Source organism: Rhincodon typus, chromosome 2, assembly GCF_021869965.1.
Source record: "Rhincodon typus isolate 14 chromosome 2, sRhiTyp1.1, whole genome shotgun sequence".
Taxonomy (NCBI): domain Eukaryota; kingdom Metazoa; phylum Chordata; class Chondrichthyes; order Orectolobiformes; family Rhincodontidae; genus Rhincodon; species Rhincodon typus.
Window position 1 is genome coordinate 66476348 of NC_063333.1, and position 26760 is coordinate 66503107.

At 40.1% G+C, this 26760-nt stretch overlaps 1 protein-coding gene across 1 annotated transcript in view; it reads left to right on the top strand.

Moving 5' to 3' along the window:
* invs (inversin) overlaps nt 1-26760 on the top strand; it is a 155541-nt gene that overhangs the window by 11088 nt on the left and 117693 nt on the right. The window contains exons 3-6 of the mRNA XM_048608231.1: nt 2024-2204; nt 5858-5967; nt 17970-18141; nt 18924-19030. Of these exons, the coding sequence (XP_048464188.1) occupies nt 2024-2204; nt 5858-5967; nt 17970-18141; nt 18924-19030 (570 nt within the window). The remainder of the gene's footprint in view (nt 1-2023; nt 2205-5857; nt 5968-17969; nt 18142-18923; nt 19031-26760) is intronic.

Consider the following 26760-nt stretch of genomic DNA (forward strand, 5'->3'; position numbering starts at 1 on the left):
GTGCCACACAAATGCCAGGCTAGGACCATCACCAATAAGAGCCAATCTAACCACCACCCCTTAATATTCAATGGTGTTACTATCACTGAATCCCCCACTATCAACATCCTGGGAGTAACCATTGATCAGAAACTCAATCTGGACTCACCACATAAACACAGTGGCTATAAGAGCAGGTCAGAAGCTAGGAATATTGCGGCGAATAACTCACCTCCCAACTCCCCAAAACCTGTCTACCATCTAGAAGGCACAAGTCAGGGGTGTGATGGAATACTCCCCATTTGCCTGGATGAGTGCAGCACCAACAGCACTCAAGAAGCTTGACACCATCCAGGACAAAGCAGCCCACTTGATTGGTATTGCATCCACTCCCTCCACCACCGACACTCAGTAGCAGCAGTGTGTACAATCTACAAGATGCACTGCAGAGATTCACTGAAGATCCTCAGATAGTACCTTCCAGACCCACGACCACTTCCATTTAGAAGAACAAGGGCATCAGATACGTGAGAACACCACCACCTTCAAGTTCCCCTCCGAGCCACTCACCATCCTGACTTGGAAATATGTCGCTGTTCCTTCACTGTCACTGGGTCAAAGTCCTGGAATTCCCGCCCTAATGGCATTGCACATCAACCCACAGCAGGTGGACTGCTGCAGGTTAAGAAGGCAGCTCACCACCACCTTCTCAAGGGCAACTAGGGACAGGCAATAAATGCTGGCCATCCAGCCAATGCCCATATCACATAAAATGAATAAACAAAAAAACGTTAGCCAGAATTTGTTTTCTTGGACCTTAAAACAGTCATAAAACCATAATCCTGTGACCTTTCTTTTAACCTGGACCTAATGGTTACTCTTCTCTACAGAAAGTGTTTTATAACTCACCACTATTCAACAGAACTTTCTCACTTGCTTGATAACTCTCTCCTATAACCCTTCTGCTATAACTGTTGAATCCCCTAACATTCTTGCTTTCCCAGTCTACCTCATTTCCCTTTTTGCATCTGAGTTTACAGTGCCAGGGACTTAACTGTGGCATTACTCTCCGTAGAAACAGTCACGTTTACCTGAATATTGGTACTGAATACAATTTGGAGAGGATCTTGATCAGATGGGCCAATGGGCTGAGGAGTGGCAGATGGAGTTTAATTTCGATTAGTATGAGGTGCTGCATTTTGGAAAGGCAAATCAGGGCAGGACCTGAGCACTTAATGGTCACATCCTGGGGAGTGTTGCTGAACAAAGAGACCTTGGAATAAAGCTTCATAGTTCCTTGAAAGTGGAGTCGCAGGTAGACAGGATAGTGAAGAAGGCATTTGGTATGCTTGCCTTTATGGGTCCGCGCATTGAGTATAGGAGTTGGGAGGTCATGTTGCGGCTGTACAGGAGATTGATAAGGCCACTTTTGGAATACTGCGTTCAATTCTGTTCTCCCTGTGTAGGAGGGATATTGTGAAATTTGAAAAGATTTAAAAGGCTGTTGCCAGGATTGGAGTGTTTGAGCTATAGGGAGAGGCTGAATAGTTTGGGGTTATTTTCCCTGGAGTGTCGGAGGCTGAGGGGTGACCTTATAGAGTTACATAAAATCATGATAGACATGGATAGAGTGAATAGCCAAGGTCTTTTCCCCAGGGTAGGGGAGCCTAAAGTTAGAGGGCATAGGTTTATGGTGAGAGGGGAAATGATTTGAAAAGTACCTAAGGGGCAACCTTTGCACACACAAGGTAGTGCATGTATGGAATGAGCTGGCAGAGGAAGTGGTGTACCAATTAGAAGGCATCTGGTATGAGAGGAAGGGTGTAGAGAGAAATGGGCCAAATGCTGGCAAATGGAACTGGATTAATTTAGAATATCTGGTTGGCGTAGATGAGTTAGACCAAACGGTCTGTTTGCGTGCTGTACATTTCTGTGGCTCTATGGCTGCTAGATGTGCTACCTAAAATGTGCTACTTAAAGGTTTACTAATTTTAAAAATATTATCAGTACATATTATAACATTCTTATTTTTTCCACTTGATAGGAAGCTGCTCCTACTGAATCATTATTGAACTGGCAGGACTATGAAGGACGAACGCCACTTCATTTTGCTGTTGCTGATGGAAATGATGCTGTGGTTGATGTATTGACCTTGTATGAAGGATGCAATATAACATCTTATGATAATTTATTTCGAACTCCTCTACACTGGGCAGCATTATTGGGTAATTAGTCCTAAAATTGCACTTAGGACACTTCTGGCAATCATATTATGATTATGTATCCAACAATTCTTGGACAGCTTATGCATAATTTACATAAATTTACTTGAACATGGTTTTAAATTCTGGGCTAACTGAGATTCTAATCTCAGAAACTGGTGTTTCTAATTATGGTGCAATATTCATGGCTGATTTTAAATTTGACTTTTCTTGGCGCACATTCCTTCCAACAAGGTAAGGACATGAGCTCTCTCAGCTAGTTGCCCAAATGGTTGTTCCCTCTAGATTTTATTTCCAGTGGACATAAAACATTTATGAGTATAATTCCTTTTTCTCTTTAGGCAGTTTACATCTTACAGTTCACCAAGATTTCACCAAACTGTGAGTGGCTTGCTTATTTCAATGTGTGGTACCTTCCAGATTGCTGTGTAGACAGAAAAAGAACCTAGTTTGACTCCTGGTTAACTTCAGAACTGATCCCCAATCATTCACATTGACCACCCCAACTCTTTCTTCTGATTATACCCCTTTGTAATCCCCTGACTCCCCAACTACCCTACCAATTAGCCTCCATAACTCACCAACTAGTCATCTGACCCTCAGATTACCCCAGCACGACTGCCCTAACCTGACCTGATCTGCTAGTATCCATAATTTCCACAAAGTAGAAATTGCTAGAGAAACTCAGCAGGCCTGACAGCATCTGTGGAGACAAAACAGAGTCAACAGTTTGGGTCCAGTGACCCTTCATCAGAAGCTAGTTCCAAACCAATCTTCCAACCTGCCTACTCACCTTTTCATTTTACCCTCCTGCCATTTTATCCACTCAACACACTAACCTCACCCAAATACCCATTTACGTAATCACCCATTCTCACATTCATTAATGTTCACACTGCACTTTCAAACTTACCATACAGCAGTTAGTGCTATGAAAAGGGGTTAGAAGAGGAAGCAACCTGTCTTCACTCAACTGTACAGCGCTGTGTCAGAGCTCTCTAAGACACGCTACATTTTGCATATCCAGGAAAGACAAACACATTGATAAATGGGGAGAAGGTTCATCGTGGTTTACAGTTCAAGCAGAACAGTAATCTGATGATGATTACTGCGCCCCAGAAAATCGGAGGCAATGTTTTCATCCCTTCTTGTCACTGCATTGGAATCTGTCACAAGTAGGACATGCTAAACAGCCCATTGTCACCATTCTCCGACCATATCAAGAAAGCCTTTGCTCAACCTTGATGTGGGGGTTCTGTAAGAATTTCAGATGGTATCTCCTACCAGCTGCCATCTAAGTTTGAGTTTTCATTTAACTGTACATTAGCCATTTTAGCTGTCTCGTGTAGGTGTCTTGTCATGTGAATGAACTTTACATGCTTCCACCTGATTCATCCTTGCCCTCGTGAAGGGCTTTGGCAAAGAGCCCTACTGTTATCGAGGCTGATCTCTCCTTCAGAGAGCTCAGTGTTAGCTTGCTGTGAACCTCTCTGAAATCCTTCATATTCACCTCAAACCTTGTTTGAAGTTTAAGCATAGGTTGGTATGAACTGTAGAGGAGAACTTTTTGAATGAAGTGTCCTACCTTCACTTTCACCTCAGTCTCTAGTGAAAAAGGATGGAAAGGATAACAATTCCCTCAATCTTTATCAGCCATTGTCCCTTTCTCTAAAGAACAAATTTTCATCTCCCACAATCCACCAATATTGATGTGATTCAACAATGCAGATAACATTGAATCCACATTTTCAAGATCCTCTCCTGACCTGTGCAGACCCAAAGATTACTAAATGACACCTCCATCATTTAAAAAGAGGCATCATTAACAGATGTATTAAAGGGAGCTACAGTTAACAGGTAAGCACACAAACCATTCTGTGGTCACCCCTCTTTAATCTTTTTATCATTTTTAGTATGTTTCATCTTAGCTTATCATCATATTTGACATTACAAGTAAGAGTTACTGCAGAATCTTATTTCTGCAATTAACAAAGTTTGGTTATATCCATGAAGGAAATTCTTCATTCATGAAATTCTCAGTGGGTTCCTTCTCCAAGCACCTGCATTTAATTTATTTCCTTCATGATGTTGTTACTTTTGACCAAATAATTAACGTGTATTGACAAATTCCGGTTAGAATGAATGGTTCTGACCTTTATCTCTCTCTGCGTACTCCACCAGCCAACAATTGTTTCCACTCCTCCCTTGATGTGTGTTTTTGGTGACTTGTGCTGATGCATGGTTCTAGGGAAGCCAGTACACTCCTGAATTGTATCTAATAACTGTTCTTTGTATGCAAACATAAATGCTGGTTATTGATAAACTGTTGAATTTTAGGGAACATTATATTTGAGCCTGTTCCTGTTCTTTTCCCAATTTATTTACAGCAGAGGAATAAAAAAGCAAGATACAGTTGATTTCTCCCTCCATTTTTCCCCACCCTGAGACAGGCAAGACAATTGGCTGAGAATAGACTTTGTAGGGATCTATTATTCATGACTCAGTCATTATATTTTTTTCCAAAAAGACATCAAAGCAGTTCTTGTCCAAAGTTAGTTTCACATGTAAAAATGTTTACAGTTACATTGCTTAGGTAGTTGCATCCAATATATATTAACTAGTTACTGTGTAATACTTTTTGCTGACAAAATTATTTTAAAAAATGCTTAATGTTTCATAGAACGTAGAACAGTACGGCACGGTATAGGCCCTTCAGCCCATGATGTTGTGCCAACCTATTATCCTACTCTAAGATCAAACTACTGTGCATACCCTACATTTTACTATCATCCATGTGCCTATCCAAGAGTCGCTTGAATTTTCCTAATGTATCTGACTCCACTACCATCGCCGACAGCGCATTCCACGCACCCACCACTCTCTGTGTAAAGAACCTACCTCTGACATCTCCCCTATACCTTCCTCCAATCACCTTAAAAGTATGCCCCCTCGTAATAGTCATTTCCACCCTGGGAAAAAGTCTCTGGCTATCCACTCTATCTCTGCCTCTCATCATCTTGTACACCTCTATCAAGTCACCTCTCATCCTTCTTCGCTCCAATGAAAAAAGCTGTAGCTCCCTTAACCTTTCCTCAGACCTGCCCTTCAGTCCAGGCAGCAGGTGTGGTCTAATCAGGGTTTTATAGAGCTGTAGCATAACCTCGCAGCTGTTAAACTCAATTTCGCTGCCAATGAAAGGCAACACACCATACTACTTCTTAACAACCCTATCAACTTGGGTAGCAACTTTGTTTTGAATTTACTTCAGTTTTGAACTATGTAAGTTGAATATTTGAAATAAAAAATACTGTTTGTCTTTACATATCTCTGTCATGAAATCACAAAGTTATTACATTACAGAAGGAGGCCATTTAACCTGTCTCATCTGCACTGGATCTCCATAGGAGCAATTTATGTTTTGTCACTCCCCCACTTTCTTCCACAGTCCTGCACATCTTTCCTTTTCAGATAACAATCTAATTCCCTCTTGAATACCTCAATTTAACCTTGAATGAACCAGAATGTAGCCAGATGTCTTTGCTTTATACTCAATACGAGTAACTTTGATAACCTAGAAGCTTTACATTTCTGGTTGACTGTACATTGTTATTTCCAGGTGTTTGTATTTTAAACATATATTTTATACCTGCGTTAAGGTCATGCTCAAATTGGACACCTTCTACTGGAAAGGAACAAGTCTGGCACTATTCCATCAGACAGCCAAGGAGCCACGCCACTGCATTATGCTGCTCAGAGCAATTTTGCTGTAAGTATTGTTCAAGAAAAAGTCTAAAGAAAAAGACATTTCTTGCAATTTTGAATTGTGCAGAATGAGTATTTTGAGTCAATATTACAGGATCAGGTAACATTTTCTATAAGTACTATTTATTTCTTCATTGTTAAAGGATGTTACTCCCCCACTAATTTTGTTGAGGTCAGCACCAGAGGTCATCAATGGACAAATGTCAGCATCTGGATTGAAATCAGAGAGCTTTGGTTTTTGACTATGCTAGCTTAGATACCTTCAAGGTAAAATTGAAACAAGCACTTTGAAGTGAAATAGATTGCCTAATTCAAATATTAGGAAACAGAAAAGTGAACTAGAGTGATCTCTATTCATTTCTGGCCTTGAATGTTGTATGTTCCTTTACTTTTTTTGCTGTTTCATTGTAAATAAATTATTTGACATTAGAAGTTCTTACTCTTACCTGCAGTACCCCGGATTTAAATCATTCTTTATGGTTAGGACCAAATTGAAGTTTATTTTAAATGTATGAGAACAATATGCAATATTCATTTGACAACATGTGCTCTGCTAATCTACCCATATAACATATTGTTGTTTTGTTGATTAGGAGGGCAAAAACAGCAGATACGTGGGAGCACCACCACCTGCAAATTCCCTTTCAAGCCACACATCATCCTGCCTTGGAACTATATTTCTGTTCTTGTCACTGAGTCACAATCCTGGAACTCTCACCATACCAGCAGGGCCTGTTGTCCAAGAAGGTGCCTCACCATGACTGTCGCAAGGGCAACTAAGGATAGGCAATAAATACTGGTCTAGCCAGTGATGGCCACGTCTAGTAAATGAATGATTAAATTTTTAAAAAGTAGTGTTCTGTAGTGACTGGACATGTTTAAGTCCCGTTCAACTCCTGTTGTCCACCTTTATGATTCCCATTATACAGTCTTGTTTGGAGTAGTTCATGAAGTATGTATTTGGCCCATTTATCTTCAATATCCAATAATTAGGCATATAAATTTCTTATGCTAGTCATTTGGCCAAAAATATTTTATCTAACTTGTTTTATACATCTTTTGCTGTGTATTCACCCACTCTCTTTCTCTATACCCTGCTCTCCAGTTTGCATTTGCTTGCAAATTTTGTGTATTGAGATTGTAGTGGGCCTCAGTTTACTGTGATGAGGCATAACAGAGTTGTCTAAATATAAATTATTTGACATTAGAAGTTCTTACTCTTACCTGCAGCACCCCAGATTTAAATCATTCTTTATGGTTAGGACCAAATTGAAGTTTATTTTAAATGTATGAGAACAATATGCAATATTCATTTGACAACATGTGCTTTGCTAATCTACCCATATAACATATTGTTGTTTTGTTGATTAGGAGGGCAAAAACAGCAGATACGTGGGAGCACCACCACCTGCAAAACTAAAATCTAATTAGACTTTTGGCTTTTGAGTACTTTGTGTGCTAAGTGCAACCTGTTCAAGTATGAGAGACCAGACATCTGAGGTCTGAGCCAGCAGGACTAGTAACTGGGTATCTTCTTAAGCAAGCATATTGAAGGATTGCGGAATTAGTAGCACAAAGACGAAGGCTGAAGTTTGCATTTCAGTAAGTGTATTCAGTGGAAATAAGGTATTAAAGGTGAAATAAAGAAGAAACGGTTGAAATAAGAAAGAGAGAGAAGAAAGCGAAAGAATAAATTAAGAATATACCATTACCATAACAAGTAATACCTGAAAGAATGAGACCACATTTACACCAGTTAATTTCCAGTACCAGAGATGTTAATGAGCATTAATTAACACTTGCCATATTGTTAAATGATTTCTTTTACTGAATCTTGATCTATTGGGGATGTTGTTTGGTGCCTTGAATGGAGGTGAGTGGGGAGGTGTAGGGGCAGGTGTAGCACTTCCTGCGGTTGCAGGGAATGGTGCCGGGGATGGTAGGGCTAGTGGGGAGTATGGGGCAACCGAGGGAATCGTGGAGAGAGCAGTCCCTACAAAAGGCTTGTTTGGTGCTTTGAATCAGTGATTTGATCTATGACAAGTTTAGTTTCTTTTTCTACCAGACAAATACAGTATTTGCACACCATTCAGTAGATTTCAATTGTGAACCAGTACAGGATGTTGTTTACCCAGCAAACAGAGGAACAGTGCAATTCAGATAGCAACTTCTGAAATAAAACCAGGAACTGCAGATGCTGGAAATCTGACACAAAAACAGAAATTATTGGAGAGATTCAGCAGGTCTGGCATCTGTGAAGAAAAAACAGCATTACCATTTCGGGTCCAGTGACCCTTGTTCAGAACTGAAAATAGCTAAGAAAAGGTGGTATATACATTGAACACACCGGGAGGTGTTGGTAGGGTCTGCAGCAGTAAGCCATAGGTGGAGACAGAGCTGAGAGGGAGAGAAGACAATTAGGCACACAAGGAATGGATAATGGTAAGCCAGGGATAAAGAAAAGCTGATAATGCAGACCATAAGTGTTCGACTCCTGAATATCTGTTACGTCTCCCCTTCCCTTATTATTGTACCATTTGTACTTAATTATGTCTAATTAACCTCAATATTGACAGCAAATGCTTGTTATAATTTAGAAATGGCTCAATATGTTTTGAAACAACATGGAGATACTTGAGAAAAATTATACTTTTTTCTGTTCCTTAATCTTATTAATACTTGTTTTTTTCTTACTCTTTAATGAATTTCTTACTATTCACTGTATTAATTAAATTCAAGCTTAAGTAACAGATTTTGTGTAGAACTTTGCCAAAAGTTTTTGACAAACCAGATATATCAATAAGACTTTTCAACAGTGCATCTGGCATGTTAGTGGTCTAAAGAAAGTCAAGAAAATTAACAGGACGTGATAGTTCCTTACGATGGTTGCAGCTGGTTATTATAGGTACATAAGAACAGGGAATAGGACATCCAGCCCATGGAAACTGCCCCACCATTCGGTATGATCATGGCTGATTGAACACTTCAATGCCTTTTACTCACTTCATCCCCATAACCCTGAACGCTGTTGGTAATGAAAAGTCTATCGATCTCTATTTTATATATACTCCAAGACTGAGCTTCCACAGCCCTCGATGGTAGAGAATTCCAAAGGTTCCAAAAAGTTCCAACACTTTTAAGTAAAGTCTAATCTCAAACCTAAGTGACATCACTCTTATTTTTAAATTATGCTCCCTAGAGTCTCCAAACATGGGAAACATCCTATTCATGTTTACCCTGTCTGTCCCTTTAAACATTTTGTAAATTTTAATGAGATCACCTCTTATTCTTGAAACTATAGAGAGTTAAGGCCCAGTTTGCCTAATTGTTCTTCGTAAGACAGTCCTGACATCCCAGAAAAATCTCTGGTGAACCTTTGTTGCACTCAATTTATGACAATAATATCTTTCTTGAGATAAGGAGACCAAAACTACACACACTACTGCAGGTGAGGTCTAACCAAACTCATTGAAGCAAGACTTCGCTATTCCTGTATTCATAGTCTTGTAGAATAAAGGCTAAGAAATGCTCTGTGCATCTGTTTCTTCTACCAAAGTGGATAATCTTTTATTTCTCCCATTACATTCCATCTGCAAAATTCTTGTCTATTCACTAAGCGTGGCCAAATCCTCCTGAACCCTTATTATATCTTCCTCACAACATACATTCCCACTTAGCTTTGTAGCAATCACATATTTGGAAATATTACATTTGGTCCTCACCCCCATATCATTGAAACATATTTTGAATAGCTGGGAGCCTGGTACTAATCCTTGTAGTACTCACTAGTCATAGCCTGCCAACACAAGAATGGCAAATTTATACCTGCTGTTTGTTTTCCGTGCTATCCATCTAGTCCTGTGACTTGCAGATGCACAACAGTGATGCCAGGCGTGCTCAAGTTCCGAAACAGGGAGCTGATGCTTGTGCAGCTGGTGACAGTTCTTGCAGATGTGTTTGTCTGGGCCACATGATGTGCCCATGACTTCTTATGTACCATAGGATGTGCCTCCGCTTGGCCTTTCTGATCTACCAGACTGTAACTGTAAAAACTATTTGTTATCCTGTGAATTAGTATGAACTGACTTAGAACATTCAAGCTATTTCTTAGAAGAAACAGAAAAAAAGCAAAAGTCTACAGAATTAAACATAAAATAAGTACAAAACTTCCACTTTAAAGATCAGTAAAACAGACCAAACCTATTCACCAATGAGTTGCTTTCCTTGCTCTTGAGATATCATGCTGCCATTGATTTCAGTGTAGTCCACTTCTTGATCCTTGCCTTATTTTTTCTCCCGCTCACCTTTTGTTCTGGAGACTTTATTTCTTGCAGGAAAACTTAAGTAAAGTGCCTCTTCCACCCCACCCTGAAATCCCATTTTGACCAAAATTCTCAATACTCTGTCGCACGCTGGTGATGTCTCCCTCACTCTGACCATGCAGCTTACTTTCAATTGTACGAGATAATCCAAAAGTTTATCTTTGATTGTATAATATATTGCATAATAAAATGGATGATTGGTCTCAACATTCAAAATAAATTGTAGCTAGTTGTGAACCTATCAAGTGAAAACACCAGTTTTAAAAAAAACGAAATCCATCGCTAGTAACCCGCATAATACACCTAACAAGTAAGTCAACGGCTAAAAGAGAATAAAATCAACTCATAAAAGAATGGAGAAAAGGCTCTTCTAGCACAGTGGTAGTATCCCTATCTCTGAGCCAGGAGTCCCAGGTTCAAGTTCCCCTGCTTTGGAGGTGTGTAACAATATCTCTGAATAGGTTAATTTGAAAATATCAGAAAAAAAGAGAAATCTAAAATCAGAAAATGTATGGGGAATTGAAGCTGAGGAATGAAATGCCAAGCACCTATAACAGCCATAGCTGGAAATGATTAAAATGATAATGTTCTTGCAAACTGCATGTGAAACCAGACTCAAAAATGAAATCAGCAACTTGGCTTTAAAGCTCCATCCACTCAAAACAAAACAAATCCACAAATTAAAGTAGAATCTTGGAAGAATACCTGAACCGCCTTAATGGAACAAATGGCTGTTCAGTAGAAGTCGGAGTTTGACCACCATTTACTTTCCCTGATCTCCATTGTCCCACTCTAATTCAACCCCAACTAACTGTCATGAGGCATATATTATTTGCCTGACAACCAACTCAGCAGAAATCAGTAAGTAGCCAGAATCTTCCACTCCTCATTTGACCCTGTTTTCCCATGTTTCTTGTCCCTTCCTTGTCCTTGATGCTTTCCTCTCCTCTGCCGTTGTCAGCCACGTTTGACCTCTCTCTTTCCACTGTTCACCCGTCTACCTCTCCTCTCCTCCTGCGTGCTTTTTTCTTTCTGCCAATTCTTCTCTCCACCCCACCCCTCCAGTTTACCCATATCCAGCTTTTCATTTCTCTGCTCTGATCCCTCTTCCTTTTTCCTCTCTTTTCTTGTTACTGTACCCTCCTCTCTAATTTCAACCCAACCTTCTACCTCTCCTTTTGCCCCCTTGCTTATATCCCTGCCTTCTAGTCTTTCTTGCCCTAACGAACAACCATGGCCCTTGAGCTTCTCGGTGCAAAACAAGGTGAAGAAATAGCTGATGTACAGTCACTTCTTGTAGGTGTAAGTTAGAACAAACTTTAAAAGTAATGAAGGCTAGTAAATTAATTACAAATTTAAGAATATCAAGATAAAAGGAAACACACAAAACAAGTAAGAGATCTCCTGAAACTGAAAGTGTGAGCAGTAATAGCTTTTCACTTACAAGGTGAGAAATAGTTCTGGACTTGTCCTTTAGCAATGAAAATGCTTATTCAGGCAGGCATGCTTCATACACTTCTGAATGACCAGTCATACCTGCTCAGATGTGTTATGACACACTTCTGGAACAGTTGGGACCTGAAGCCAGCCCTTCTATCTCAGAAGTAGGGACACCGCTGTGGCACCACAACAGCCCAGCTACAAATCACCCACAGGTATCTTCCTCTCATCTGCCCCAAATTTAGCAATTGCGGCATGCATCCTGCACTATGTCACAGTACTGTGTGGTACAGACTGCCTCATAAAAAGAAAGTATACACACACAAAAACAAGAAATGCTGGAAAAGCTCAACAGACTAGCAATTTTTGTTTTTGATTTTGTTTCTGACTTACAGCATCCACAGTTCTTTCAGTTTTATAAAGTATTACACGTTTTGGAAACCTGGAAAACAGTGAAAATGCTGAGCAGGTCATACAGAATTTATGGAGATAGAAACAGATTTAAGCTCTTTTGTCAGAGCTGGAAAAGTTAGCAATGTTACAGTTTAAGCAAATACAAATTAGTAGTAGTAGGGGCTGTGATTTCCAAGGAGTGGGAATCAGGATCAGATTGTGCGGAATTAGAAAGAGCTCTGTGTTTCTGACAGAAGATTCTGATTCTAGGGCAGGGGTTTTGTCAGATCCAGCAGGAGAGGGAGTCTGTTCCATCTTAAGGGGTGAGGTGAGCTACTGAGTGCCAGAGAGAAGGGATTTTTGGAGTCTCATGCAGAGAATGGGCTTTCAGGTCTTGGTGGAGCCGGGATTGTTAGATCCCAGGTGGGTGAGGTGGAGATCAGGATCTGTGGTTGTAAAGTATCTGGTGGAGTTAGACCTGTCTATGGTGTATTGAGAGGTCAATTGAATAGTTACCCAAAGCTTAGCTTAGGCATTTAATAGTCTAACCTTAACTGCAGCTGGATTTTTCAAATTCTGTGATTTAAATGGATATTTTTGAGGGTTCAGGACAAAATGAAATTGTCCATCAGAATCTGCAATTTTCCAGACAGTTCCTTCTGAGTCTGCTATGGCGAAGTCCTAATGTGTAACTCTCATCCATGTGGAAAAATGACAATGGGAAAATCCATGTTAAACATTTGTATTTTCGTGGTAGGCAGTTGGGATTAAATGCAAAAGAAGACAATGGTGCAAGATAAATGGCATGGGACTAGAAAAGAAACAAAAGATAAGCCTAGAGGAATTGCGGATAGCAATAGATGAATCATTGGGCTGTATTACTCCGGGTGCTAGTAAGCTGCTAACTGACAAGTTGATAATAAGCCTCATAGCAATCAGGAGAGGAGGAGATCATGTTCCCCCTCTTTTTTAATTGACTTCTTAATTGGCTATAACAATTTAAAAATGTGTTTTTCAGCACCTTGCTATCATATTTTAATTAAACTTAGCGAATAGGTCAACAATGAGGGAAAACCAATCCCAAGGCTTTCTTGAGAGAAAGAGAGAGTAGGTTTTATTGTCTAGAACGTGAATGTCCTGACCCTTTCCGATACATCTGGCTTTAATTCAGCTCTGTTTAAGTTGACTGATCTATCCTGGGCTACATCAAACTTACAGGTTTTGTTCTTGTTGTAGGCCTTACAAATCTCTTGGCTCCCAGTCTCATTGCTGGTTTGGCTCAAGTGGCACTTCTTCAGGCACTGCAAAGCTCACATGTTTTGCTGTCCCCCAGGGCTTCCGAACCTCTCTTAGTTCCTGACATGTCTGCTGCTTGCTGCTGGCTTTCTCCAGCCTTTCTGAGCTGCTGTTTTCTGTTTTAGAACATAGAACTAGAATTGTACAGCACAGTACAGGCCCTTCGGCCCACGATATTGTGCCGAAGTTTTACCCTAAACCTAAGGTCTATCTAACATCCACCCCTACCTTATACTATCATCCATGTGCCTATCTAATAGCCGCTTAAATGCCCCTAATGAGGCCGACTCCACTACCCTCTCCAGCACTGCATTCCACGCCCCGACCACTCTCAGAGTAAAGAACCTACCTCTGACATCTCCCCTATATCTACCTCCACTCACTTTAAAACTATGCCCCCTCATAATAGCTACCTCCACCCTAGGAAAAAGTCTCTGGCTATCCACTCTATCTATACCTCTGATCATTTTGTACACCTCTATCAAGTCACCTCTCATCCTTCGTCATTCTAAAGAGAAAAGCCCTAGCTCTCTCAACCTTTCCTCGTTAGACTTTCCCTCCATTCCAGGCAACATCCTGGTAAATCTCCTCTGCACCTTTTCCAACGCTTCCACATCTTGCCTGTAATGAGACGACCAGCACTGGACACAATACTCCAGACGTGGCTGAACCAGGCTTTTGTATAGCTGGAGCATAACTTCACGGCTTTTGAACTCAATCTCTCTATTAATGAAAGCTAACACACCATATGCCTTCTTAACAACTCTATCCACCTGGGTGGCAGCTTTCAGGGAACTATGGACATGAACCCCGAGATCCCTCTGCTCCTCCACACTGCCAAGAATCTTTCCGTTAACCCTGTGTTCTGCTTTCAAGTTTGTCCTTCCAAAATGAACCACCTCACACTTTTCAGGGTTAAACTCCATCTGCCACTTTTCAGCCCAGCTCTGCATCCTATCAATGTCCCTATGCAATCTAGAGCAGCCCTCCGCACTATCCACAACTCAACCCACCTTACTAATCCACCCTTCCACTCCTATATCCAAATCATTTACAAAAATCACAAATAGAAGAGGACCCAGAACAGACCCTTGTGGTACACCACTCGTAACTGAGCACCGTGTTGAATATTTTCCATCCATTACCACCCTTTGTCTTCTTAGGGTCAGCCAATTCTGAATCCAATCTGCCACATTTCCCCCTATCCCATGCCTCCTTACTTTCTGCATGAGCCTACCATGGGGAACCTTATCAAACGCCTTACTTAAATCCATGTATACCACATCCACTGCTCTACCTTCATCCACATGTTTGGTCACCTCTTCAAAGAATTCAATAAGGTTTGTGAGGCATGATCTACCCCTCACAAATCCATGCTGACTATCACGAATCAAACTGTGCCCATCCAAGTGATCATAAATCCTATCTTTAAGAGCCCTTTCCAATAATTTGCCCACCACTGATGTAAGACTAACTGGCCTGTAATTTCCGGGTTATCCCTGTTCCCTTTTTTGAACAAGGGAATGACGTTTGCCTCTCTCCAATCTTTCGGCACTATACCCGTGAACAACGAGGATGAAAAGATCATCGCCAAAGGCCCTGCAATCTCTTCTCTTGCTTCCCATAGAATCCTTGGATAAATCCCATCAGGCCCAGGGGACTTATCTATCTTCAAGTTCCCCAAAATTCCTAGTACATCTTCCTTACTAACATCCACCTCCTCTTGCCTACCAGCCTGTTTCACACTGTCCTCCTCTCCAACTAGGTCCCTCTCAGTTGTGAATACCGAAGAAAAGTATTCATTAACGACCTCTCCTGTCTCTTTAGGCTCCGTACACAAATTCCCTATACAATCCTTGATCGGCCCTACCGTTTCTCTGGTCATTCTCTTATTCCTCACGTACGTGTAAAAAGCCTTAGGGTTTTCCTTGATCCCATCTGCCAAGGTTTTCTCATGCCCCCTTATAGCTGTCCTAAGCCCTTTCTTCAGCTCCTTCCTGGCTAACTTGTATCCCTCTAGAGCCTTTTCTGATCCTTGTTTCCTAAACCTTATATAAGCATCCTTCTTCCTCTTAACCAGTCGTTCGACCTCTCTTGAGAACCAAGGCTCCCTCACTCGACCACATCTTCCACGCCTGCTAGGGACAAACATATCAAGCACATGCAGCATGCATTCCTTAAACAATCTCCACATTTCTATAGTGCTCTTCTCTGACAGCATCAGTTCCCATTTTATGTTACCCAGTTCTTGCCTAACAGAATTATAATTACTGTTCCCCCAGTTATAAACCTTACCCTGCTGTATGTACCTATCCTTTTCCATGACTATTGTAAAAGTAACAGAGCTATGATCGCATTTGCTCACCGGTGGAAAATCTTTTTACTTTCCCCACCAGCAAGATCTATGAGCATCTGCTTTGTTGGGGAACACAGATTTCTTTATTGATACAAATTCTGGACTACTGTCCTGGTCCACAATCATGCCTGACCATCCTTAATGCCATAAACATTGGTCCTGCAGCTTGAATATCTGGGCAACACCAGAACCAACAGTTTTCCTTTATATGCTTGGCCTTCTGGCGATGGAAGCAATTGGGGCAGTTTCCTACCAGTCTGCCAACCAATTCCCTCCTCTTAATGGTTAGAAATAGTTCTGTCTTCTCTGTCTAGACTCCCTTTGCTCTCCAATTTGACTACCTCCTCCTTCCATTGTAGTCTCCTTTGTTTAAGCACAAGACACAAGTATTGGATTTTATCTTCTCACCGTCCATCACTATTTTAAATTGAACCATACTGTGATCACCCCTTCCGAAAGGATACCTAATTATGAGATCATTAATTATTCCTGTCTCATTACGCAGGACTAGATCTAGGATAGCTTGCTCCATCGTAGGTTCCATTACATACTGTTTGAAGAAAGTATCTCAGATATATTCTATGAACAACTCCTCAAGGAGTTCTGAGGAAGGGTCACAGGACCCGAAACGTTAACTCTGATTTTTTCTTCACAGATGCTGCCAGACCTGCTGAGCTTTTGCAGCAACTTCTGTTTTTGTTCCTCAAGGCTGCCTTGACCAACATGGTTTCACCAATCAATATGTAGATTAAAATCCCCCATGATATTTGCCATACCAGTTTTACATGCATCAGTTATTTCTTTGTTTATTGCCCGCCCCACCATGATGTTATTATGTGGTGGCCTATAGACTAAGCCTATTACTGACTTTTTCCCCTTACTATTTCTAATATCCACCTACATTGATTCAACCTTTTTCTCCATAGAAGCTATATCATCTCTCGCTACTGACCTGATGTCATCCTTAAATATCAGAGCAACACCACCTCCCTGTCTTTCCTCAGAGATAGTAAGAACTGCAGATGCTGGAGTCAGAGATAACACAGTGTGGAGCTGGAGGAACATGGCAGGCCAGGCAACATCAGAGGAGCAGGAAAGTTGACATTTCGGGTCAGGACCCTTCTTCAGAAACCTTTCAGAAACCCTTTCTGAAGTAGGGCCCCAACCCAAAATGTCAACTGTTCTGTGTTATCCCTTTCTTTCCTGTCTTTTCCTGACTTGGGAATTAAATCGGCAAACTTGAGTCTGAGTTATGTTTTACTCTGAATTGATTTTAGTCTCCCTTCTCTGCCAGAGCTACATCAATTTAAATTCTCTTTCTCTGTTGCCTGGAATTCTCTCCTCTTCCCTTTTCTGCCTCTCCATTTTTCCATATTCTACCCTTTTCCTCTTTTCTCCTTGCTTTTATTTTGCTGAAATTCCATTTCTTGTGTTAGCTAATACTATTTTGATTGATCTGTTTCATTATCCTTAGTTTCTAGTTCATTTTACAATTTTTGATTTTCCTGGCTTTCAGGCAGAACTCCATCTGTAAGCTCTTAACTATTACTTTTCATATTTCTAAGGGCAAGTCTGTCAAGTTCTCACATGTTATTTTGTCCTGTTCTATTAAAGCATTAACGTCGAATGTAAACATCTTGGCACTCTTTAAGTCTTAGAGTTCAAGAAAACATTTTCTTGCAGTTTCTTCACTTTAATAGCTTTTGAAGGAACAATTTGTTTATCTGCTTTAATTCTTTCACTTGAGAACTAAGTGTCACAGACGGAATCCCCAAATTTGTTATTGCTAGGTGAGGAGGGGTCATGGCTTTTTTAAAACAGATTTTGGATGCATACGAATAAGGTTAGAGGAGGAGCTATGATCTTCAAGGTTGTCTCTGGTGGGCCCCTGAAAGGAAGTCATCCCCTTTTCCCTGTTACCTGTCTGTGCAGTGAAAAATACATGGTAGTGCCTTGTCTCCACCTTTCCGTCTTGCAGTGAAACAGTGGCACAAGCAGAAAGAGATACCTAAGTGGCCTGTAATTTGTTACCTAGGGGTTTTCCCCACTCCTCCAGCAGAGTGCTGTGAAACCCAGCCCTTTATTAGGAGGCGGTGTCTAACAAAAAAGGAGCTGTGTTCATGAGAGATTGCTGAAAGCTGGATTATATAAAATTGAGTGCAAATACTGTGGAATGAATTTAAATCTTTTCTTGCATAGGAGACTGTTGAAGTATTCTTGAATCATCCATCAGTGAAAGATGACCCGGACCTGGAGGGACGGACTGCATTTATGTGGGCTGCAGGAAAGGGCAGTGATGATGTCCTTCGAACGATGTTAAGAGTAAAATCAGACATCGATATCAACATGGCAGATAAATATGGGGGAACAGGTAAATTTTCCAGTTTAAACCATTGAGCCATTTTTGCACTGGACAGTGTATGTATAGTAATCACCTTGATTATCATCCTTGCAGTTTTGGGGGGAACAAATGGCCTAATTGCAATCTGTAAGAAGTAATATATGGTTACAAGTTAATATCTTGATGTGTGTGTTGAACTAGCTTTTCTGTAACAGTCTTCCTCTTTGTGAAACAATCTGATAGCAGATGACTATCATCTACCCACCTAATCTTGGAGATTTCCTTCCTCTCCAATATCTGCTTTAAGCTGACCTTATCTATCCTGAGCCTCACTTTTCTCATTTATACTGTTTGTGGACTAGTCATTATTGTACAACGACCGATTATCTAACATTCTGTTGGGGCTATTTTTCAGTTCTTTTTATATATAGCATTTCCCCCAAGATCAATATCGTCAACTAGAGTCAGATTTTCAGCAGCTAATGTGCTCTTTACACTCTTCTTATTTACTTTGCCTCCCAATCCAATGGGCAACTTTTCTCATTTTCTCCCACAAGCAATTTCACAAATCCTCCTGCACTGTAAAATCTGTCAACAAAATTTGCATGCAAAGCATCTCTAAAAATTATTAATGTCATGTTTTTGGAATCACTCAAGGTTGGGAACTTTAGTATACATTTTCAATTTCTATTTTCAATTTTTTAAAAGTTCTGTTCACTCTCAAGATGTCTTGTACTTCTGGATTTTTTGTGGCCAGGATAAGTTTCAGCACACCAAAACTTACATCTGTTCTAGTCTGTGTACCTAATCAGTAAAGCTGTCCGATGAGACTCCACAGCTGTTCCTTCTCATTATTGGTGGCAGCCGTATCTTCCTGTCCAGACTTGGCACAGATTGCAATAGGTTTGATATTTTCCAAGTAAGACTCTTGGTGTAGAATTGCATCTGACTCACCCTGCTAAATTTCCAAACTCACTGTTTGAAAGCTTCAGAAGCTTGAAGGCCAATTTTGAGTTCCTTCCTAGTCTGATAATCTTTTTCATCAAAGTCATTGGTACAATCCACAAAAATCTGGTATGCCTCGTAAATATGCCTGAAAGTTTTCCATTATAATGCCAGTTAGAGTCAGCCTTCAGTTGTAAACATCCTAATGTCAATAGAACTGCCCTTTATTGCCAGCTGCCAACCTTTTGCCAGCTCAAACCAACCCAATACCCCACCCACCACCCCTTTCTCTTACACCCTTCATTTCAATTAATCCAGTATCCACCGCAGACAGCCCTCAAGAACCCTGGTGAATTGAAATAAAACAAGGTCCTAAATGTCTATTGCAGATTTTTCTTCTTTTTTAAAAAAGAGGAATTTTAATCTAAAAGCCCAATCAATGCAATTAAATTTCTTCAACTTAATTCTTTATGAAAGCAGATATTTTATTCATAGCCACATATGAAGTCTTTATAATCACTTGGAGCTGTCAGTCAATTGTGCACTTACTGCTCCCCACTGTGATGATACTAGGCTGTGGAATCAGTCAATCAGCACCTGATTCTCAATAATAGTGCTCAGGCATATGTCAGCAGAGGGCCAGCAAAATTACAAGCCGCCCCAGCAGGCTTTTTTGAACTTAACAGCTTTTGACTTGACAGCTTGGCAGTTCTACTGATCTTTTCTGCTTTTTGCGACAATCCTGTTTACCCTTAATAATCGCAAAGGAGAATTTAGTTCTTCCATAGCATAACTTAGCTCTCCTAAAGATCACCTTTGCTTTTCAAAAGTGCATGTTATCTTTTCAAAAGGACCACGCCCCCATCCCCATTCAGTGTAAATAGTGGATGCCTGGTTCAGGGCAGAACTTGGAAATCAGGTCAGGTCTCTGGTGTCATTTGGCTAATGCATGTAGCCCTTCTGGCTTCCTAAAAGTTTGAGTCAGAGTTTGTCAAACTAGAAAATACATCTTAGTAAGACCAAACCTGAAGTTATCTTGACTGTAAATCTTACTGTAAACTTTAGGTGCTATTTCAACTTCTTGTAAGTAATTCAAAACCTAACATTTTATAATAATTTTGCAGTTAGATATTGTATCTATGATCAGAAAAGTTATTTTGCACATGAATCTTGTCTATTCTTTGAGCCCATTTTCATCAGTTTCATCCCATTCTAATTCTTCTTGCCCACATTTTCTCAACTTACTTGTTTTGGCTTTGTGAAATAGAAACACTTCTTTTTTTCCTGTCTACTTCATTTTTGTGCTGTCTCACTTCGCTGTACTATTTTGAATTGCACACTTGAGTTATGAACTGAAAGTCTGGTTCCCTGACCATAAAATTAGGCAGTTAATAAATTTGTAAGTATTTGCCCTGTGCTTGACAGTCCAGTGACAGTTTAGGTAATTTGCACAATGATCTGTTTTTGCAAAGGGAGAGGTTAGTGTGTTTGGGGTCAAGAAAGCAGAATGTGAATTTTCAAAGGAAAAGGTCTGAGGCAACATTTTTGCTATTCTAAAAAATCACACTAATAAGTAAGAATTGAGCTGACAAGTAGATCCTGCACTTGTGGGAGAAAAAAGGGTAATGAAAATACTTAACTAGTGATGAAAGATAAACGGGTAACTGCTGATGTGACATTTCCTCTCTTCCTTTGCAATGAAACTGGGGTTATGGGGAGCAGAGAATAAATTCATACCATTTGGAATTCCAAATCAGTAATTCTAGACCCAGAGTGGATTTAAGGATCAACTTGAGGGCACAAGGGCTAACATAAACTGCCCCTACCTTATGCATGCAAGCTAATTAGAAATTACGCAACAAAAATCAATCAATTCTTTCCAAGATAAGCAAAGAAAATGTAGACTTTAGTAAATATCCTTCCTTAAGAGTGGAATGATATTATCCATGTACAGAGAACCGAAAGAAAATTCCCCTGGATGAAGTGTTGTTTGGCTGAATGCTGTATTGCAGATTCATGAGGTTTTCACAAGAGCTGAGACTTCAATATTGTAACCCAATCTAATTGGACTAAGGAGCAAGTCTGAAAGATATACCAATCTTTGAAAGTGGCAGAACAAATAAAATTGTGAAAGATGCATAAGGTGCCCTCGATTTTAATAATAGAGGAATAGAGTACTGAAGCAAAAAAGCTTATGCTACACTTTTATAAATCACTTGTTAAGCTTTGTCTGGAATATTTGTAGACAATACAGTTTAGAAAGAATGTCATGACTTTGGAGAGGATGTAGAGAAGATTTACTATAATTGAACCAGAGATCAAAGATATAGCAAGCAAAGTAGATAATGTGTGTCCTGTAGATGTTGTATATTTGGACTTGCAGAAGGCATTCGATAAGGTTTCACACAAGGTAAGATCACATGGTATATTAACTTGGATAGAGATTGACTAATAAACTGAAAGAATAGAGTCAGGATAAATTTTTTGGGTCTTTTTACTGTTCGGCAAGCTATAACTAGTGTTTGGTCCTTGAACCCCAACTATTTACAATTTATATTCATGACTTGGATGCAGGCCGAGACTGTATTATAACCAAATTTGCAAATGATGCTGAAATAGTTTGGAAAGTATGTTGCAGTGAAGAAATAAGAAATTCACAAATAGATATGGATAGATTAGGTGAATGAGCTAAAGTTTGGCAGAAGGAGTTTAATGTGGATTAGTGTTAGGTTATCGATTTTGGTTGGAAGAACAAAAAGGCACCTTACTATCTAAATGAGGAGAAACTTCAAAATGCTTTAATGCAAAGGGATCTAGGTGACCTTGTGCACGAATCGCAGAAAGGTAGAATGCAGGCACAGCAGGTAACAAGGAGGACAAATAGAATTTTGACATTTATTGCCGAAGGAATGGAGTATAAAAGGAGTGAAGAGATGTTGCAACTGTACAAGAGATTGGTGAGACCACATCTGGAATACTGTGTACAGTTTTGAACCCCTTGAGGAAAGATGTAATTGCATCGGAGGCAGTTCAGAGAAGGTTCACCAGCTTAATTCCAGAGACAAACAACTTGTGTTATGAGGAGTTTGAGCAGTTAAGGCCTGTACTTGCTAGCGTTTAGATGAATGAAACGTGATCTAATTGAGGTATTTAAGATGCTAAAGGGGATTAGTATACTAGACATAGAAAGGATGTTTCCCTAGGAATCTAGAATGAAAGGTCAGAGTTTTAGGCTAAAGAATGTCAGAATTAAAACAGAGACAAATGGGAACTACTTCTTTCAAAGCATTGTGAATCTGTAGAATTCACTATCCAAAACTTGAGGAGACAGGCACATTTTTAATTAATAATGGTTGAAATTGAGGCTGAGATGAGATCAAACATGATCGTGTTAAGTGGTGGAGCAAGCTCAAGGGGCTGAATTGCCTACTGCTGCTCCTCATTCTAATGTTCATATGAGGATCTGGTGCTGTTCCTAAAGCAGAGATGGTTACAGCAGAGTTGATTAGAATTATGATCAGGCTAAATAAAAAGAAATTGTTTTGACTGATGGGTTTGTTATTTAGTCGTGCTGGATTTAAGTAATTAGCAAGGGTGATGAGTGGAAGTTTTCTTTTAATACATGCATTGAGTTTTGCGATCTGTAATGCACCACCTGAAAGGAAACCAGGTTCACCAGTAACTTACAAAAAGTTTTGAATGCATCTCAAAAAGAACAAAATTACACAGCTATGGGGAAAACATAGGTCTGTTGAACTAACTAAACAATGCTTTCAAAGAACTGGTACAAACATGAATGGCTTCCTTCTGTGGTGATTGATTTTAAGCACAGGAGACATTTTCTTAACTACTGTATTTGGCTCCATTATGTACAGACCTTCCGAAAGTTTTCCCTTCCTACCATAATGATACCTAAATCTACATGCACTTAGTTTATCCACAGGATTTACAATTAATTGTGAATCATCAAATCCTGAACTACAGTTATTGATTACTACATCCTTTCTTTTAAGGAACAGGGTTAAGAATCCATTGTTATGTATTTCTTCGGCAATGTCCATAATATATCTTGCTTCCCCAATATGTCTGCACTTGTTGAATTGTCTTGATCTCTTGCCAGTACACTGAAATTAAAAGTTTTATTGTTGTCTGCAGACCTTCTCCTCGCACCTTACAACTGCAGCCTCTTCCAGCCTCATGTCCCTCATGAAACCTTGTCTTCAAACTCAGGTTCTTTGTACATTTTTTTTCTTCTACTCATCCCAGCATTTGTGACAATCCAGTTGTTTCAGAATCTTACGTTTTAGAATTCCTTACCTGTATACCATCAGTTCTCTATTGCATCACTTTTGAAAATCTTAATTATGCTTATCTTTTCAACCAAATATTTGGTCATGGTCTTAACTCACTCTGTTTATTTCTGCTACCTAGTATTAATTCCCCCTACTTTTTTCCATAAAACACATTGGAATATTTTTGTCTTAAAGTTGCTATACAAATTAAAAAATCTATTGTCACTCTTTCATTTGCTTAACCTTCTTCAGATCCGTAATCATGTATTACGGCAGACAAGGATAAGAATTTTCCATGGAAATTCAAATGCTGTGCTCCTTAAAGGGAGACAATACCTATTACTGTTTGGGTAAGATGAAAGTCAGTGAAACCCCTTGACTTCATTGCAAATAAACTGGTAATTTAAGAGAAAATCTGCCCATTCCCTGGAAAAGTAGCAGGGTGTTGTTTGTTCAGGTCAGGACTATTATTAGTTATAGAACTGTATACCCAACCTCTACGGTGAATATATTTCTATTCCACAAAAGTAGTCTAACCAGTACTATTAGAAGTTATCATATAACAATTAAAATTCAAAACTATGACTTCACAAAGAAAAGCAGAGAAATAATTGGAATCTAACCCAACACATTACCACCCAACTGTCCTACTGATAGGATCACTGAGGAAACAAATGGCACGTTGAATTCAAAATTTTCTTCCATACAGGCATACAGCACGGAAACAGACCCTTCAGTCCATGCCAATCATAATCCCAAACTAAACTAGTCCCACCTGCCTACTTCTGGCCCATATCCCTCAAAACCTTTCCTATTCATGTAATTATCCAAATGTCTTTTAAACATTATAATTATACCCACATCCACCACTTCCTCAGGAAGTTCATTCCCTACGCGAACGACCCTCTGCATAAAAAAATTTGCCCTTTATGTCTTTTCTTCAGTCTCTCTCCTCTCACCTTGAAAATGTGCCCCTTAGTCTTGAAATCCCCTGTCCTAGGAAAAAGACAACTATCATTAACTATCTCCATACCTGTCATTATTTTATAAACTTCTTTCAGGTCGCCTCTCAATCTCCTGTGCTCCAGTGAAAAAAAGTCCCAGCCTATCCAACCTTTCTTTATAACTCAAATCGTCCATACCCAGCAACATCCTAGTAAATCTCTTCTGAATCTTCTCCAGCATCGTAATATTCTTCCTATAACTGAGCAACCAGAACTAGATACAGTATTCCAGAAGAGGCCTCACCAATGTCCTGTACAATCTCAACATGACTTCTCAACTCCTGTATTCAGAGGACTAAACAATGAAGGCATGCATGCCAAACGCCTTTTTAACTACTCTGTCTACATCTGATATAAACTTCAAAGAATTATGTACTGGTACCCGTAGGTCTCTCTGTTCTACAACACTACCCAAGGCCCTACCATTAATTGTATAAGCCCTACCCTTGTTTGTTGTACCAAAGTGCAATACCTCACATTTATCCAGATTGAACTCCATCTGCCGTTTTTCAGCCCATTGACTCATTTGATCAAGATCCCTTCATAATCTTAGAAAACCTTCTTCACTGTGTACTATATCACCACTTTTGGTGTTTTCGCAAGCTTACTAACCATGCCTTCTATATTCTCGTACAAATCATTTATATAAACGATAAAAAAAAGGATCCAGAACCGCTCCCTGCAGAACACCGCTGGTGACAGGCCTCCAGTCTGAAAAGCAACCCTCCACCTCCGCTGTCTGTCTCCTGCCAATAATCCAATTATGTATCCAATTGGCAAGTTCACCCTGAAACCCTTGTGCCCTCACTTTACTAATTCGTGCACCATGTGGAACCTTGTCAAAGGCTTTACTAAAATCAGGGTGTTTTAGATCATAGATCATAGAATCCCTACAGTGTGGAAACAGGCCCTTCAGCCCAACAAGTCCACACCGTCCCTCCAAGCATCCCACCCAGACCCATCACCCTACAACCCACCTAATCTACACATGACAGGCAATTTAGCATGGCCAATCCACCTACCCTGCACATCTCTGAAAGTGGGAGGAAACCCACGCAAACACAGGGAGAATGTGCAAACTCCACACAGACAGTCGCCCAAGGGTGGATTTGAAAGCAGGGCCCTGGCGCTGTGAGGCAGCAGTGCTAACCACTGAGCCACCGTGCCACCCTATATGCATTGACCCGGAATCGAACCCTGGCCTCCCGCGTGTAATATTTGTTCTCATCATCCCGCAACTGCAGGACAATTTGATTTGTAATCTATAGTAACTTTGTGATGTGTGTAATCACCTTTTTCTCAATAGATTCTCTCAGTCTAGACCTCGAGGTACTTGCACATTACATTGTTTGTACTCAGGAAGAGTTAGGATGCCCCCTTTGGTAACTGGCAAAACCGCAGCTGCTGCATGCTGTGTCTTTAGCTTCTCTCAGAAAAACTCTGCAGTGATAAAAATAGGGTGTGTTCATTGCTGCTGTTGTCCAGCATTGCTTAGCTCCATGGTGACAAATGGATATTGTGCCATAAGAAATTCAATCCATCCATCTATCCATAGATACTGACAGCACTGAAAGCTTTTCATTGTTTAAGTTAATGGTGAAAGTGAGATTTCTCCTCCCTGGTGTAGGAAACAAGTAGCACATTTGCAGAAGCCACTCCACAGCACTGTCGTCAGTTACTGGACATGACGGTAGCTGAGCTAGCTGCACAGACAAAGCCTTTTTTGTATTTGCTTGGCCTGATAATCCCCTTGATCACTATGACTCCATCATTGAAAATCTTGATTACAAGACAACTTGTGTACTTGAAGTGGGAAACAAGCAAACAGCATCAGAATGACTGATAGTGGAAAAAACAAGGCATGCTGATACAGCAGCTCTTTATTGTCTTGCAGTTATTGGCATTTTAAATGCTATTTGTTTAACAGAATGACAGCATCTATTTCTTAAGAGGAGGAAAAAGGCTGAATTTCGGGTTTAGGAAGGATCACAACCTGCCAATAAAATACCTGATTGCGCCAAACCTTCTATTCAGCAAGGGATTGCTTGCCTAATACTTCATTGCTAAATAGCAACAGAGCATGTTGAACATTTAAACATAAATCCACAGCAGATTGCCGGAATCTCAATTGTGATGTTTTATCCTTTACCATGACAACAAAAACACTGATTGCTCAGAGGGAAGAAAAGGTTTTAAAAATTACCTATAGAGTTACTTGCAGATATACTCAGACACCCTATTTCATACCAAACCATATTTTCTTTGTCCTTTATAAACTAAAGAAAGGTTTTTAATACGTATGTGTGGAGCTGGAGGAGCACAGCAGGCCAGGCAGCATCAGAGGAGCAGGAAAGTTGACGTTTCGGGTCGGGACCCTTCCGTTTCTGAAGAAGAGTCCTGACCCGAAA